Genomic DNA, 15,218 nt, shown 5'->3' with positions numbered 1-15,218 from the left:
AGGGGACATGCGATAGATTCTTCAACCCTCCCTACGACTGACCAGTGGGGGGCACATGGGAGCAACGATCAGGGGAGGGGGGAATTGGCATGACTAAATTGGGATAGGAGAAAAAAAACGAAAAAGGAGAAAAAGTGGAGCAAAAAAAAATATATACCTAACTTTTCGGACTATAAGCCGCAGCTTTTTCCCCCATTTTTCGACCCTGCGGCTTATATAACGGTGCGGCTTATATGTGACTCGACGTGACCAAACCCGAAAATGTAAAAATCTAAATATTGCTTTTTTGACTGCATTGAAATGTTATTTATCTGTTCCCTTATTTGCTAAACTTAATACAACTTGTAAATGAGTTAATTCTTGTTATTTGTCCGACAGTATTGTGTCCCAATGCTAATTACATATGGTAATTAAACATTAAAACACCTGCGGCTTATAGTACAGTGTGGCTTATAGTGCGAAAAGTACGGTATATACATTCATAAATTATTAATACATTATTTTATTTATTTAACATTTATTTATCCAGTGGAAACTCATTGAGACCAAGGTCTCATTTACAATGGTGCCAAACAAATGTCACAAGCAGCAATGATACAGAAGGTAGTAACTATACTCAAGGTAGCCTACACAAGGCACACAGTACTGAACATAGCAACAGTCATATGGTGCAAATATACAAGGGGGCATTTTCAAAGGTGAAGGGCACTGCAAAAGCAGGCCGTCCCTGGGTGGGCTTGAACCACCAACCTTCCGGTTAACAGCCGAACGCGCTAACCAATTGCGCCACAGAGACTGACAACATTTATAAGCTTGTGGGCCTGCTTTACTTTTCTGTTTATACTATGTTTTTAACTATGTTTTAACCCTGTAGCACTTTGGGATCTTAGGGAACGGAACGTGCGCTACAAATACAATTTATTATTATTATTATTATTATTATTATTATTATTATTATTATTATTATTATTATTATTATTATTATTATTATTATTATTATTATTATTATTATTATTATTATTATTATTATTATTATTATTATTATTATTATTATTATTATTATTATTATTATTATTATTATTATTATTATTATTATTATTATTATTATTATTATTATTATTATTATTATTATTATTATATCAATGTATGTGTGGCAAATGGCAATGTAGCCAAAAAGAACCAGGAGGTTTGAACAAGTTTATAAACAAGTTTACATTCATGGGCGGCTGGGTGGCGCAGCGGTCTAAGCGCTCGTCACCAACTCGTGAGACACCGGTATCGAATCCGGCTGTCAGCGTTGCCTCCGGCTTGGGCCGGCCGTCATACTGACTCAATTCCAACCAACTCGTGATTGGCAGAGTCAGCGGGAGGGGAGTAGGTGGTAATCTGGTCGTTGTAAACAGCGACTCCTACAGGTTGGTCAGGGCGCCTGCACAGCAAGGACAGGAGATGTCGAGGGTAGTGTGAGCCTCCCACACGTTACACCTCGCCAATGAGAGTCAAGTCAAGTCAAGAGTTTTAATTGTCACGGCATACAGGTATACAATGAAATGCGGGTGGTCTCGCCCGCAACGATGTGCAATACAGTGGTACAACATATAATAGAATCAAAAAATAAAAAAACAACATTGTGCAGTGAACAGGTAACAGGTAACATGGAGTGACATCTCGGTATCTATAGTTATTTACAGAGCATATGGGACATGCTAGTTAGCTTTGGTAGTGCAATACACTGTTCCTGTTATTCTAATTTAAAGTGTCCTTTCCTTTTGGCCATAAGTGTGCGTGTGTGCGACATGAGTGTGTGCCCGCTCATGTTAAAGTGTTAAGTGGCTGCTCGTGTGTGAGCGTGCACAGCGTGCGTGTCGTGTGTGTGTTCATGTGTGCTTGTGTGTGGATAGTTCAATGTTCTGAGCACTCAATGTTCATTGTTCAGGGCTCTGATGGCCTGGGGGAAGAAGCTGAGCCTAAGCCGCTCTGTCCTAGTAGCTGGGGTTCGCAGGCGTCTGCCTGACCTCAGCAGCTGGAACAGGCTGTTATTGGGGTGGTGAGGGTCTTTCATTATTCTGCAGGCTCTGGATTTGCACCTCTTGTTGTATAGAACCTGCAGGGGGGGTAGTGCAATACCCGTGGTACGCTCGGCTGAGCGCACCACTCTCTGTAGGGCCTTCTTGTCCTGTGCCGTGCTGTTTCCATACCAGGCAGTGATGTTTCCGGTCAGGATGCTCTCTACAGCTCCTGAGTAGAAGGACTGGAGTATCTTCCCCGATACTCTGTACTTCCTTAACTGTCTCAGGTGGTAGAGGCACTGTTTCGCCTTCTTTACTACTGTGTCTATGTGTGTTGACCATGTCAGGTCCTCTGAGATGTGGACCCCCAGGTACTTAAAGCTGCTCACCCTGTCCACGGTAGCCCCGTTAATCATCAGTGGTGTGTGCGTCTCCTGCTGTCCTCTCCTATAATCCACGATCAGCTCCTTGGTTTTACCAATGTTCAGGAGCAGGCTGTTGTCCTGGCACCAGCGTTCCAGTACCTCAACCTCCTCCCGGTAGGCCTTCTCGTCGTTGTCCGAGATCAGCCCCACCACCACCGTGTCGTCTGCGAACTTCACTATGGAGTTGGAGCTGAACTTGGCCACACAATCGTGTGTGTAGAGTGAGTACAGCAGGGGGCTCAGAACACAGCCCTGAGGGGACCCGATGCTCAGGGTGATGGTGTTGGAGGTCTGACCCCCCACCCTGACCGCCTGGGGTCTTTCGCTCAGAAAGTCCAGTACCCAGGCGCTCAGGGCGGAGCTCAGACCTAGCTCGATCAGCTTGTCCACCAGTCTGGTGGGGACTATGGTGTTGAACGCTGAGCTGTAGTCAATGAACAACAGTCTCACATAGCCCCCCTTCTGACGGTCAAGGTGCGAGAGGGTGCTGTGCAGTACCTGGGAGACCGCGTCGTCTGTGGACCTGTTTGTCCTGTATGCAAATTGCATAGGGTCCATATCACTGGGGAGGGAGGCACAAATGTGGTCCTTGACCAGCCTCTCGAAACATTTCATGACCACAGAGGTGAGTGCCACCGGTCTGTAGTCATTTGGACATGTTGGGGAGGGTTTCTTCGGTACAGGGATGATGGTAGACATCTTGAAGCAGGCAGGCACCACTGACTCCGCCAGGGATTGATTAAATATGGCGGTGAACACTGGGGCCAGCTGGTTGGCACAGGACTTGAGTATGCGTCCTGTTATGCCATCTGGGCCAGCAGCCTTCCTGGTGTTCACCTGCATAAATGCTCTTCTCACACTGTGTTCCGACAACGAGAGAGCGTCCCCGCCCCCCCGCTGTTGCCCCCCCCCCCCCTCCACAACAGCCGGCGCGCCAGTGACGTCACTAGCCGGAGAGCCAGCAGCGCCACTGTCTACACCAAACCGAGCATAGAAGGTGTTGAGCTTGTCTGCGAGGGAGGCGTCGTCGCTCCCCATTGAGGGGGCGCTGACTTTATAGTCAGTTATTGTTTTCAGTCCCTGCCATAATCCTCTTGTGTCGTTTTGTGCCATTTGTGTCTCCAGTTTGTCAGCATATGTCCTCTTAGCAAGTTTAACAGCCTTGCGTAGAGTATAGACTGAAGCCTTATACTCCTCCATGTTTCCTGACTCTCTACCCAGGTTGTAGGCGGTGGTGCGAGAGTTCAGAGCTGCTCTAATAGTGCTGTCCACCCACGGTTTCTGGTTTGGGAAAACCCGCACCGTTTTCCTGGGGACAATACCATCAGCTATTGTTATTATGTAGCTCACCACTGTGTCTGCGAGCTCGCTGACGTCACTGGCGCTTCCTTTGAACATATCCCAATCCGTATCTGTAAACACGTCCTGGAGCGTGGCCTCTGATTCGTCGGTCCACTTCTTTGTCTCACGTGACACGACGGCGTCACGTGATCTTTGCTGATATGCCGGAAATAGCAAGATGGAGTCGTGATCGCTCGAGCTTGAGGACCCCGTTAATGGCGGAGCGGCTACTGCCTTGTAGCCGGCTCTGAACGGGGAATAACAGTGGTCGAGTGTGTTTTTCCCTCTGGTGGAGCAAGCGATGTGCTGAAAAAAGGACGGCATCACTTTCTTCAGGTTTGCCTGGTTGAAATCGCCGGCCACTACCATCGCTGCGTCTGGATGTTTTATTTGGTGTCTGTTCAGGTGATCATGTAGTTCGCCCAGCGTTTTGCCCGTATTCGCGTGTGGGGGAATATATACGGCGGTCATGATGACCGCGGTGAACTCCCTCGGGAGGTGAAACGGACGACACAGGATAGAAAGGTGCTCCATGTCCGGGGAACACGAGTTCGAGAGAACTTGCACCCCTTCGGGATTAACCCAGGAATTGTTTGTGAGTCCGCGCTGGCAGGTGAAAAGAAGTGGCTGGCTGACTCTGCATGTATCGGAGGGGACATGCGATAGATTCTTCAACCCTGGAACAGTGTTAAATTCAAAGTGTTGTATTAACCAAAAAGAGGATCAAAATAAATGGGGCACCCCATAGCAACGTATGGTATGACAAAAATCATCTCAAACCAATAAGAACGGTCCTGTCAGCTTTACAGTCCATTAGCCCCAACATAAATGTTACCATGTATAATGTACCGTGTATAATGTTACCCTGTATGTTTACCATGTACAATGTTACCATATATAATGTACCGTGTATAATGTTACAATGTATGTTACCAAGTTTCAAGTTTCAAGTTTCTTGAATGTTTACCATGTACAATGTTACCATGTATAATGTACCGTGTATAATGTTACCATGTATAATGTACCGTGTATAATGTTACCATGTGTGTTACCATGTATGTTTACCATGTACAATGTTACCATATATAATGTACCGTGTATAATGTTACCATGTGTGTTGTGTTACCATGTATGTTTACCATGTACAATGTTACCATATATAATGTACCGTGTATAATGTTACCATGTGTGTTACCATGTATAATGTTCAGGCCTACCAGACCATGCAGCCTGCATGGTAGAGTTAGTAGTGTCCAACAACACTCAAACCTTTGAGTGTCCAAAAGGTGATAAGTCCTGGGTTGATCCACATCTTAGAAAAGGAAAGGAAAAAGAAGTAATCCACTGGGAAAAACCACTGTAGCTGAACTGTCCTTGGTTACTGGAGAATCTTTTAGGAGGCCTGGAAAAATCCCCCCTTCCTCTCACAATAGCAGTAAGCAAACAAAACTCCATGAGGCCATGATTCCAATCCAAGATGGCCCCCTGATGGCTGGGACCGCCCCTAACCACACCCATACCTGGAATCTTAAAGGTCAAGTGACCCAAATATGCTGACATTGGCATATCCTAACATATTGGGCCCACACTTCATTTATCAACACATTGACATCTTCTTCATAAAGTAACGCATGTTACACAGTCTCCGCCGTCGTGTTAAGACACTTCCTGTTTACATTTTCGAACGTGACATCATTGCCTACGGCAAGCGTAAACGCTCAAAAGGCAAACCGTAAACAGAACCCGGAGCGAACCAAGACTGCAGTGTGTACACAAACTAGAGGGGGGAGAGGGAGGGGGGAAGTTCGCATTAGATCTCGGAACGGGCTAGAACGGAATGGAATGGAAACGAATAGGTGAGTGAGAAAGGCCCCTTAAGTACCTCGGAGTCCACATATCCGAGGACTTGACATGGACCACGCACATTGACAGTGTTAACAAGAAAGCACGACAACGCCTCTACTTCCTTAGGCGCCTAAGGAAGTTCAAAGTGAGCCAGAAGATCCTCAAGAACTTCTACTCATGCACAATAGAGAGCATCCTGACTGGCAATATCACCTCCTGGTTTGGGAATAGCACTGCACAAGACCGTAGCAGACTACAGAGAGTGGCCCGTTCAGCCGAACGCACAATTGGAGGGGGGCTTCCCACTCTCCAAGACATTTACAACAAGCGCTACATGGGTAAGGCTAAGAGAATAATCAAAGACCCCAGCCACCCAAACAACTGCCTCTTTGAACTGCTGCGGTCAGGCAAGCGATACTGGAGTCTCATGGCAAGCACAGAGAGACTCAGAAGGAGCTTCTATCCCCAGGCCATCAGGATGCTCAATGAACAATAACAGACCATCAAATACACCCACAACACACACATCCACACGCACACACCCACTTTAAATAAACAACACACTGTAGCACCCATTTTACCCACTTTAGACACTAACACACTTTATATTGATTGACATCAATCTCATGCACCTCATTGCACCTCACCACCACAAGGTGGCACCACAAGCTAAGCTATACCTCACCATTTCTACACTGTACTGTATCTGCATTGTATAGACTGTACATATACTGTATATATGTATATTGAACTTTTTTTGTTTTGTTTACACTTGTTTATGTACTTGACTTTCTATTTTATACTTATATTATAGTATTTTATACTATCTTGTTATTTTATCTAGCACACTCTCAGGAGCAAAACAGAAAGAAGCATTTCATGCAAAAGTATTCTGTATTTCTGTATGACAACTAATAAAGAAACTTGAAACTTGAACTTATCCCAAAGAGACCTCAACGTGAGTGAAACAATTGAAAAAGGGTTATTTAACAGATTGGAAAATGGGCATAAAAGCCCAATATACACAACCGTTAAAAGAAAGCAGAGCAGAAGGACAAAAGCCTTGACTGCATCGCGTTACCTCCCATTTACAATGTCGGTGGTCTGCAGTGCAGGTCCTGTAACTCACAGATACATCCTTCGGCCAATAAGAAAACGCGAAGCCTGTGACGTCTTCAATGGCCAGGGATCCCCCAGTAGTTTTGATAGTCTATCAGTGAGCTGGATGCAATCCTACCTTGAGGGGAGAGACAGATGGTGGAGGTAAACGGTACTCTATCCCACCCCCCCTCACAGTGAGCTGTGGTGTTCCACAAGGAAGCATACTAGGACCGCTACTGTTCCTAATTTATGCAAATGACATGTCGTCAGCTTGTGACTGCAACTTGTTCTTGTTCACGGACGACTCAGCCCTGCTGGTCTCTGACAAGAACAAGTTACAGGTTGAAAAAACCCTCAGCTCAGAACTCGGCAGGATCTGCACCTGGCTTGCTGATAACAAACTATCATTACACCTGGGTAAAATAGAGTCCATTCTCTTATCAAATAAACAAACAAACAAGGCTTCTCAGTTACAGTGGGTGACAATATTGTCACAAGGAAAGATGAAATTACATACCTAGGTTCCATCCTAGAGGCAAATCTTTCCTGTGACAAAATGGCATCCAATGTAATCAAAAAACTAGATTCTTGTACCGGATCTCCTCCCTGGTAAACAAGAATACCCTGAAGACTCTGGCAGGAGCACTCATTCAAGGGTACTACGACTATGCTTGCACCTCATGGTACCAAAGCACCTCAAAGGCGCTAAAAACAAGATTATAAACATCACAAAACAAACTGGTCAGACTACTACTTGACCTTACTCCTAGAACCCACCTCACCCCAGCCCACTTTGACTACCTAGGATGGCTTAGAGTAGACGACAGAGTACAGCAACTTGCAGTGGGCCTGGTCTACAAGATACACTACATGACTAAAGTACCCATGTACATGTCAAAATACTTCCCAAAGGTCAGTGAACACCACGACCACAACACCAGAGGGAGCTCCACAAATCATGTTAAACCCAGATTCGGCTCAAACAAGGGACTAAACACGTTTTGCAATGTGGAACGCCCTACCCAAAGCTGTAAAGGAATGTGAATCACTACCCATTTTCAAAACCACTCTCAAAGAGCACCTACGAGAGACTGCAATTCGAAACTGGCCCCTGTAAATGGGGGGCAGGAGGGGAGAAACAACCGAGTGTTAATATACAGCCAGAGCCTCGCGTAAAATACAAATGTATGAGGCCTCTTTTTTGGAAGCACGAAGCGGCGCTTAATAGCCGCGAGTTGCGTTTTACAATGAAAAGATATCATGAACGAACATAGCAGCCAGCAACCGTGAGCACAGAAAATTGCACCTGTTCAAGAGGCGTGTTTCCCGAAGCCCCACGTTCTCCGTGTCACCAGCGAAAGACTTCATGCCATGTCGAGTCATGCCATTTCACATTGACACGTGAAAAAATACACAGACTGAATGAAAAAGAGAGGGGCAATGCAAGCTAACATAAATAGCAATGTCAATTGCGAACTCAGAGCATACGCCTGTTTTAAAAGGTGTGTTCTCAATGAATCCCAAACTTTCTCACACACAAGAGAACGGCATCCGTCAATTTGCGCTGTTATCAACAGAAAAAAACAACGGGCCCTCATTACTTATTTCATACGAGAGCTACTTCAAAATACAGTGAATAAACACATGCACGTTAAAAACTTGTCCCTCCTTTAGAGAGGGACCTTTCTCATTTTAACGTATAGTATTTCGAGGGCAGAACAGAGAGAGAGAGATGAAAGAACCTGCTGCTGCAGTGACAGTACCAGGACGGTGAAACACCATAAGGCGCCGGCGCCGGCCCTTACCTGAACACGGCTCAGTTCGCCTACTGAGTGCCGTGCGACGTTTCACCAGTCTACCGTCACAAACTCTGAAGAAAAGTCCAGCAGCGTCTCTCCCCATGATTACACCCGCGTCCACTTCATGCAACATCTGTGATGTGCTGGTAAGAGATGCAGGGCCTCAGCATTTTCCGCAGAGACCGGGGGACCTGAACCCCGTGGTCCGCGCGTACCCTTCCTCCTACTGCTGACCACCTCACTCGTCGGGGGGTCCGTTTGATGTTGACGCCGGAGGCGATGGCTTCTGAGCAGTACCACACTCATGGCGAACGGCGGAGGCTGGGAGAAGGAAATGCTGGTGAAAACCACCCGATCACCAGTCACAGCTGCTCACCGAATGACGGGAGCAAGCAGCGACGGGGAGCTTGCGCCGTAAGTCAACCCCCGGAGGGGACACCGGAGTCGGAGAGCCTCTCACTGAAGAGGGGCGCTCAACGGCCGCTGGTGCGCACCCAGCTCTGAACGCCGCCGAAGCCTACCCTCTCACCACGAAGTTGAGTCAGGGAACTTCCGCGGCCCACAGAGGAGGTTGGTGGTGATGTCGTCTTAACTTTTTCTTTAAAGGCAAAAAGAAAAAGACAGCAACATGAATGACTAACTAACTAACTAACTAACTAACTAACTAACTAACTAACTAACTAACTAACTAACTAACTAACTAACTAATCTCAATAGCTGAAGAAGGTGCACGTCACGGACTTCCGTGTGTTGAAAGAAGGGAAGGAGCTGGAGTGCGGCCATGCCCCGTGCTTATATTCGTGGGTGGATGTGGGCGTGGCCGGACGGATGTGGGTGCATGGTTGCTGAAAGTTTTCAAAATCATATATGATATAGGGGAACATTCCATAAGTGAGCGGAGCATGAACCAATACGCTATATAACCGCATCCGATAGCGGGGGTCGGTACACAGGGATCGGTGCTCATACGGGCAGGGGCTGATCCGGGAGCAGAGACGCAGGGGTCGACTCGATACCAAAGCGGGTTCTCAGACAATCGAAGGGTTGGACACACAGAGCGGGGATCTCCTTCCAAAAAGTCTCCTCGGACTTCCTAATATGGGCATATGCCCCAGTGCTTTGGCCGAGATATAGCGGCCTCCAGAACTACGCCAGCTGGTCTGCCACAGCCCACAGTACAGTGTGCCTATATGAGGTATATACAGCACTGTTGTACATGCTATCATACAGAGTATATGGGTAGACTATATAGTATGAGGTGGGTAGTTAAGATTATTATGATTACTATGATTACACTGTAGGGCAGTTGTAGACAGTGAAAGCAGGAGGTAGGTATAAATTGAGGATAGGCATTCAGAGTCGTACAGTATGAGTAACAGAGCTTAGGGTGTAGGCAATGGAGTCAGAGTTCAGAGTTTATGGTATGGGGGGGGGGGAGGTGTCAACGTGGCACAGAGATCAGGGAGATGACAGCTGAGGGAAAGAAGCTGTGCCTGAGTCTGCTTGACTTGGAGCGGAGGCTCCTGTAGCGTCTCCTGGAGGGGAGGAGGGCAAATAGTCTGTGATTGGGATGAGAGGTGTCCTTGATAATGCCGCGTGCCTTCCTCAAGACATCTGAGCACACCTGGTGACATTGACCAAGATCAGTCGATGGCAGATTGCAATAGCATGGATTTAACCGTGATATAGCGGTTTTAATTGTGTTTAATGAAATCATTTGGATCTCAAAGGTCCACACTCCACCAAAAATGTTTGCTTATTATTTATGCTGATAATCGCACGCATATCCCCAAATAAAGATTGATGCTGTGCATGTGATGGCACATCTGTTCTCGGATTGGCATTCGCTCTTCCCAGAGGGGGGAGAGAGGTGAAAAAGTTGTAAGACTAGTCTACTTTTTTGAGTGACACAGGGATTTCACTTACTCTAGCTGCTCTCTGCTGCTCCTTGCTCTCTGCAGATTTTTTTGTGTGCTTATTCCCTTTTTTTTGTCATCACCAATGGGTGCTGCTATCGCTGCTAGTTCCCATAATGCACAAGCCTCTCAGTTTGTGCACATGCTGTCGTGCCTCCAAAAAAAGCATGTAGGAACTCTTTCAGGCACAAGGGGGCAGTATAGGAATATGCATGATGGTGTTGTGTCTTTGTTCAACCCCATCAACTGCAGTGGATTGTACCACATCAAACACAGTAAACTTTCCTCTACCGTGAGGATGTATGCTGCTTATTATTAGGACTATTATCATGAGAGAGACTGTATGCTGCTTAGTATTTGGACTATTATCATGAGAGAGACTATGCTGCTTATTATTAGGACTATTATCATGAGAGAGACTGTATGCTGCTTAGTATTATGACTATTATCATGAGAGAGACTGTATGCTGCTTAGTATTTGGACTATTATCATGAGAGAGACTATGCTGCTTAGTATTAGGACTATTAACACGAGAGAGACTGTATGTTGCTTAGTATTAGGACTATTAACACGAGAGAGACTGTATGTTGCTTAGTATTAGGACTATTAACATGAGAGAGACTATGCTGCTTAGTATTAGGACTTGATTATTGGCTGCTTCTCTGTTTACAGGAGGGGCGAGTTCGTGTCACGCTGTTGGTTCGTAGCACAGAATATAGACGGATACTAAACCAAGTAGAGGTGAGTTCAGCACTTCTCTCTCTCTCTCTCTCTCTCTCTCTCTCTCTCTCTCTCTCTCTCTCTCTCTCTCACTATCTCTTACTTACCTACTCTTTCTCTCTATTACTCTCTTTTTCTCTCTTACTCTCTTATTATATCTCTCTGTTACCTCTCCCTCCCTCTCGCTCTCCCTTCCTCCTCATCTTCATTCGTTCCATCCTCTTGCCCTCCTCCTCCTCTCTAATACCCCCCCCCCCCTCACCTGCTTTACCATTGATCTACTACCCGCCTGTCTTAAGTGCCCATTTAAAATCTTATTTTCTATAAACCGCAGGAGTGAAAAAGGCCTGTGATTTATATGCGTTTGGTCTCATTGATCCGAGAATACGTTTCTTTTCATGTTCCTCCAGCTGGTGAACACTCTCAAAACTGTGCCTCTACTGGAGGTCAGCGCCGTGGACTACAAGTACAAGTGAGTAGAACAACACTAAACTAAAGCACTGGTCCTGTTGCTTCAGAGGGGCGTTTCAATCAAACCAACAGCCTCCACCACCCAAACACCTACTGCAAACCAACAGCCTACACCACCCAAACACCTACTGCAAACCAACAGCATCCACCACCCAAACACCTACTGCAAACCAACAGCCTCCACCACCCAAACACCTACTGCAAACCAACAGCCTCCACCACCCAAACACCTACTGCAAACCAACAGCTTCCACCACCCAAACACCTACTGCAAACCAACAGCCTCCACCACCCAAACACCTACTGCAAACCAACAGCCTCCACCACCCAAACACCTACTGCAAACCAACAGCCTCCACCACCCAAACCAACAGCCTCCACCACCCAAACACATACTGCAAACCAACAGCCTCCACCACCCAAACACATACTGCAAACCAACAGCCTCCACCACCCAAACACCTACTGCAAACCAACAGCCTCCACCACCCAAACACCTACTGCAAACCAACAGCCTCCACCACCCAAACACCTACTGCAAACCAACAGCATCCACCACCCAAACACCTACTGCAAACCAACAGCCTCCACCACCCAAACACCTACTGCAAACCAACAGCATCCACCACCCAAACACCTACTGCAAACCAACAGCCTCCACCACCCAAACACCTACTGCAAACCAACAGCCTCCACCACCCAAACACCTACTGCAAACCAACAGCCTCCACCACCCAAACACCTACTGCAAACCAACGGCCTCCACCACCCAAACACCTACTGCGCTATATGAATGCACCATTTACCATTGACTATGTTGTTTGTTGAAACGAGAGTTTGAGCTAATTCCACTGTTGCACTTGTTGTGAGAGTCACTCTGGATGAATATCAGCATCTCCTAAATGCCTTAAATATAATGTCATGTAAAGACAACAACTACCTGGGCAGCATGGTTAACAAGCAAGGTGGAACAGATGCTGATGTGAGAGCCAGGTTTGGCAAGGCCAGAGGAGCCTTTCTCTAACTAAAAAACATCTGGAGCTCAAGAGACTTTTCCATCACAAGCAAGATCAGGATCTTTAACACCAACGTGAAGTCAGTCCTACTCTATGGCGCTGAGACCTGGAGGACCACTGTCACCACAACCAATAAACTACAAGTTTTCTTAAACACCTGTCTGTGCCGAATCCTCCAGATTCGCTGGCCTAACACCATCAGCAACAAAGACCTGTGGCAACGAACACAACAACAGCCAGCAGAGAAATAGAATCTCCAGCGGCGTTGGAGATGGATTGGCCATACACTCCGTAAACCATCCCTGAGCATCACAAGACAATCTCTCAGGTGGAACCCCCAAGGGAAAAAGAAAGAGAGGCCAACCACGAAACACCTGGCGCAGAGACTTGGAAGATGATGCCAAGAAGATGGGACACACCTGGGGCCAGCTGGAGAGGTTGGCTCAGGATCGGGATGCTTGGAGAACCCAAAGTAAGTAAAGACAACAAGATTTCAAAGCACGTCTAGGTAGTGATGGTCCCACAAAGCCTTGGTCCAGCGACCACAGTCAGCTGCTGGGCTGGACCTGACTGTTTCCTGGTTGTATATGTACCGATACACTTTGCTACTGTAGCTTCATATCACAGCTGGGCAAATTAACTTTAGATCTCCCGGGCGATGGTATATCATGTAATTTAACTTTATTCACTCAGAAGCATTTTATATTACCTAAACATTATTTGTCAAATACTTTGTTGTTGAAAGCTGTTGAAATGGTCCAACTTCTCAAAATGTATACGGAGAGTCTGTCTGTTTACTGGAAGCTTACATCTTGATTAAAATGTGTTATTTTCACTCCCAAGTCACATTCAATTCATCATGGCAGCCCGAAGTAAACAGAAATACTCTCTGTAGAAACTTTAAGAAGGGTAAGTGTTTAGTGGGTAAGTGGCCTGGATTTCATGTTCTTCCACCCATGCGGTACCGGACCACAAATCATTCTCTCTAGACAGTATGACATAATGTTCGTTTTCCCCCCAAATGTATCCAACAGTAAACATCCTAACCATGTCACAACAGCAGTCATAGTGTATATTTTCAGCAATACGTTTGTTTACCAATAGGTTAAAGTGTTATTAATGAAATATGAGTTTAGGAATTGTATTCAATAGATCGCGAATTTCGACCAGAAATAAATCTGAGCGGCCATTTTGCTGTAGTCATTATGATGAAGGAAAGATAGGGCTTTCAATGAGCGTTGCAATTTCGAAAAACTACATCTCCTAGGGTTCTCCAGCTTTCTGGGAGCAAATTACTTCCTAATTATTATTTTTTATTTCTCTTATTTCTCTGGATTATATTATATACCACAAAACTGAACGTTATTGGCATAGTTTGGAGCGCAGTTAGTTTGTCTCCCTTCTGTGAACATTTAGCAACAATCCACGTTCCAAACGGATTCAAAATGGCGGACCTGTCGCAAAAATAAAAAGCTGACTGTATTTACAGTAGATTTCATTCTCGGTTCTTCATGCACGCCTGGTGATACTAAATCCAAATTGAATTGGAACAAGTAGATTTGGCCCGATCCATAGATGTGCAACATCGCTATAATAAGGTCATTTATAGGCCTGCTATTCTATATTCTATAATAATATTTCAAATGGCATGAGTCCGGATGGCAGAATTCAGTACTGTATCTACAAAACCTTCTGTTTAATCATCTTCCCTTTATTCCTTCCCTTAGATTTTTTGTACACATGATCTCAAGAAGGTACTGAACGAACTCAGTGGCATGTCTGGTCTGGTCATTTTTAGCATGGTGTTATTCACTGTCAAATATGCAAAGAAAAACCATAATTCATATTCTCCTTTGTTTCATCACAATTTAAGCAAGCCTAGTTATAGACACACTATTTCTGACACTGGTAATTCCCTGAGGTCCATAGATGTCCCTAGATACCAAGAACATGCCAATGGACCTTGTAGAAGTGGAGCAATCTTCCATTTACTTAGGTGTGTATTTTTAGGCGGATTTTCAAAATAATTCTCATGGCCTCTCCACACCGGAGAATTGCATTAGTGAAAGTAGATTTAATGAACCCTTCCATGCTTTGCAGGTATAAACGGGTATCCAGAGACAGTTGCACTGGGTACCTGTGAACTTCAGAAGTTCTCTACATATCTGTAGGACTAGTTATCCAAAAGCAGTACCTATCTTTGCCATGTCAATTTATTTGTATCAATTTATTTGTCAGGCAGCGTGGCTACATGAGTAGAGCTCCGGTCTCATGATCGGAAGATCACCGGTTCGAGCCCCGGTCAAGGCCGTTGTCCAAAGTGGTGTTGTTGTCCAGCAGGGGGCACTCTGTCCTCTGGACTAGTCAGTAACAATGCCCCTGTTACAGTGATAGGGACACCGTACAGCTGCGAGTGCCGTCCTTCGGATGAGACGCTAAACCGAGGTCCTGACTGAATTCGGTCGTTAAAGAACCCAGGGAGCTTATCGTAAAGAGCAGGGGGTTCCCTGATGTTCCTGGCCTAATTCCCAATCAGGTCTCTGACATCAAGGCCACCTATTCATCCCTTCCCCT

General features: G+C 45.8%; 1 protein-coding gene across 1 annotated transcript in view; it reads left to right on the top strand.

Moving 5' to 3' along the window:
- eogt (EGF domain-specific O-linked N-acetylglucosamine (GlcNAc) transferase) overlaps positions 1–15,218 on the top strand; it is a gene marked incomplete at both ends in the record, with an annotated part of 89,986 nt that overhangs the window by 63,848 nt on the left and 10,920 nt on the right. Inside the window, 2 exons of the mRNA XM_084315809.1 lie at positions 11,110–11,178; positions 11,568–11,629. Coding sequence (XP_084171935.1) covers positions 11,110–11,178; positions 11,568–11,629 — 131 coding nt within the window. The remainder of the gene's footprint in view (positions 1–11,109; positions 11,179–11,567; positions 11,630–15,218) is intronic.

The sequence above is a fragment of the Notolepis coatsorum genome (genome assembly GCF_963971535.1).
Source record: "Notolepis coatsorum genome assembly, chromosome: 6".
Taxonomy (NCBI): domain Eukaryota; kingdom Metazoa; phylum Chordata; class Actinopteri; order Aulopiformes; family Paralepididae; genus Notolepis; species Notolepis coatsorum.
This window is presented reverse-complemented; position numbering and strand designations above follow the sequence as displayed.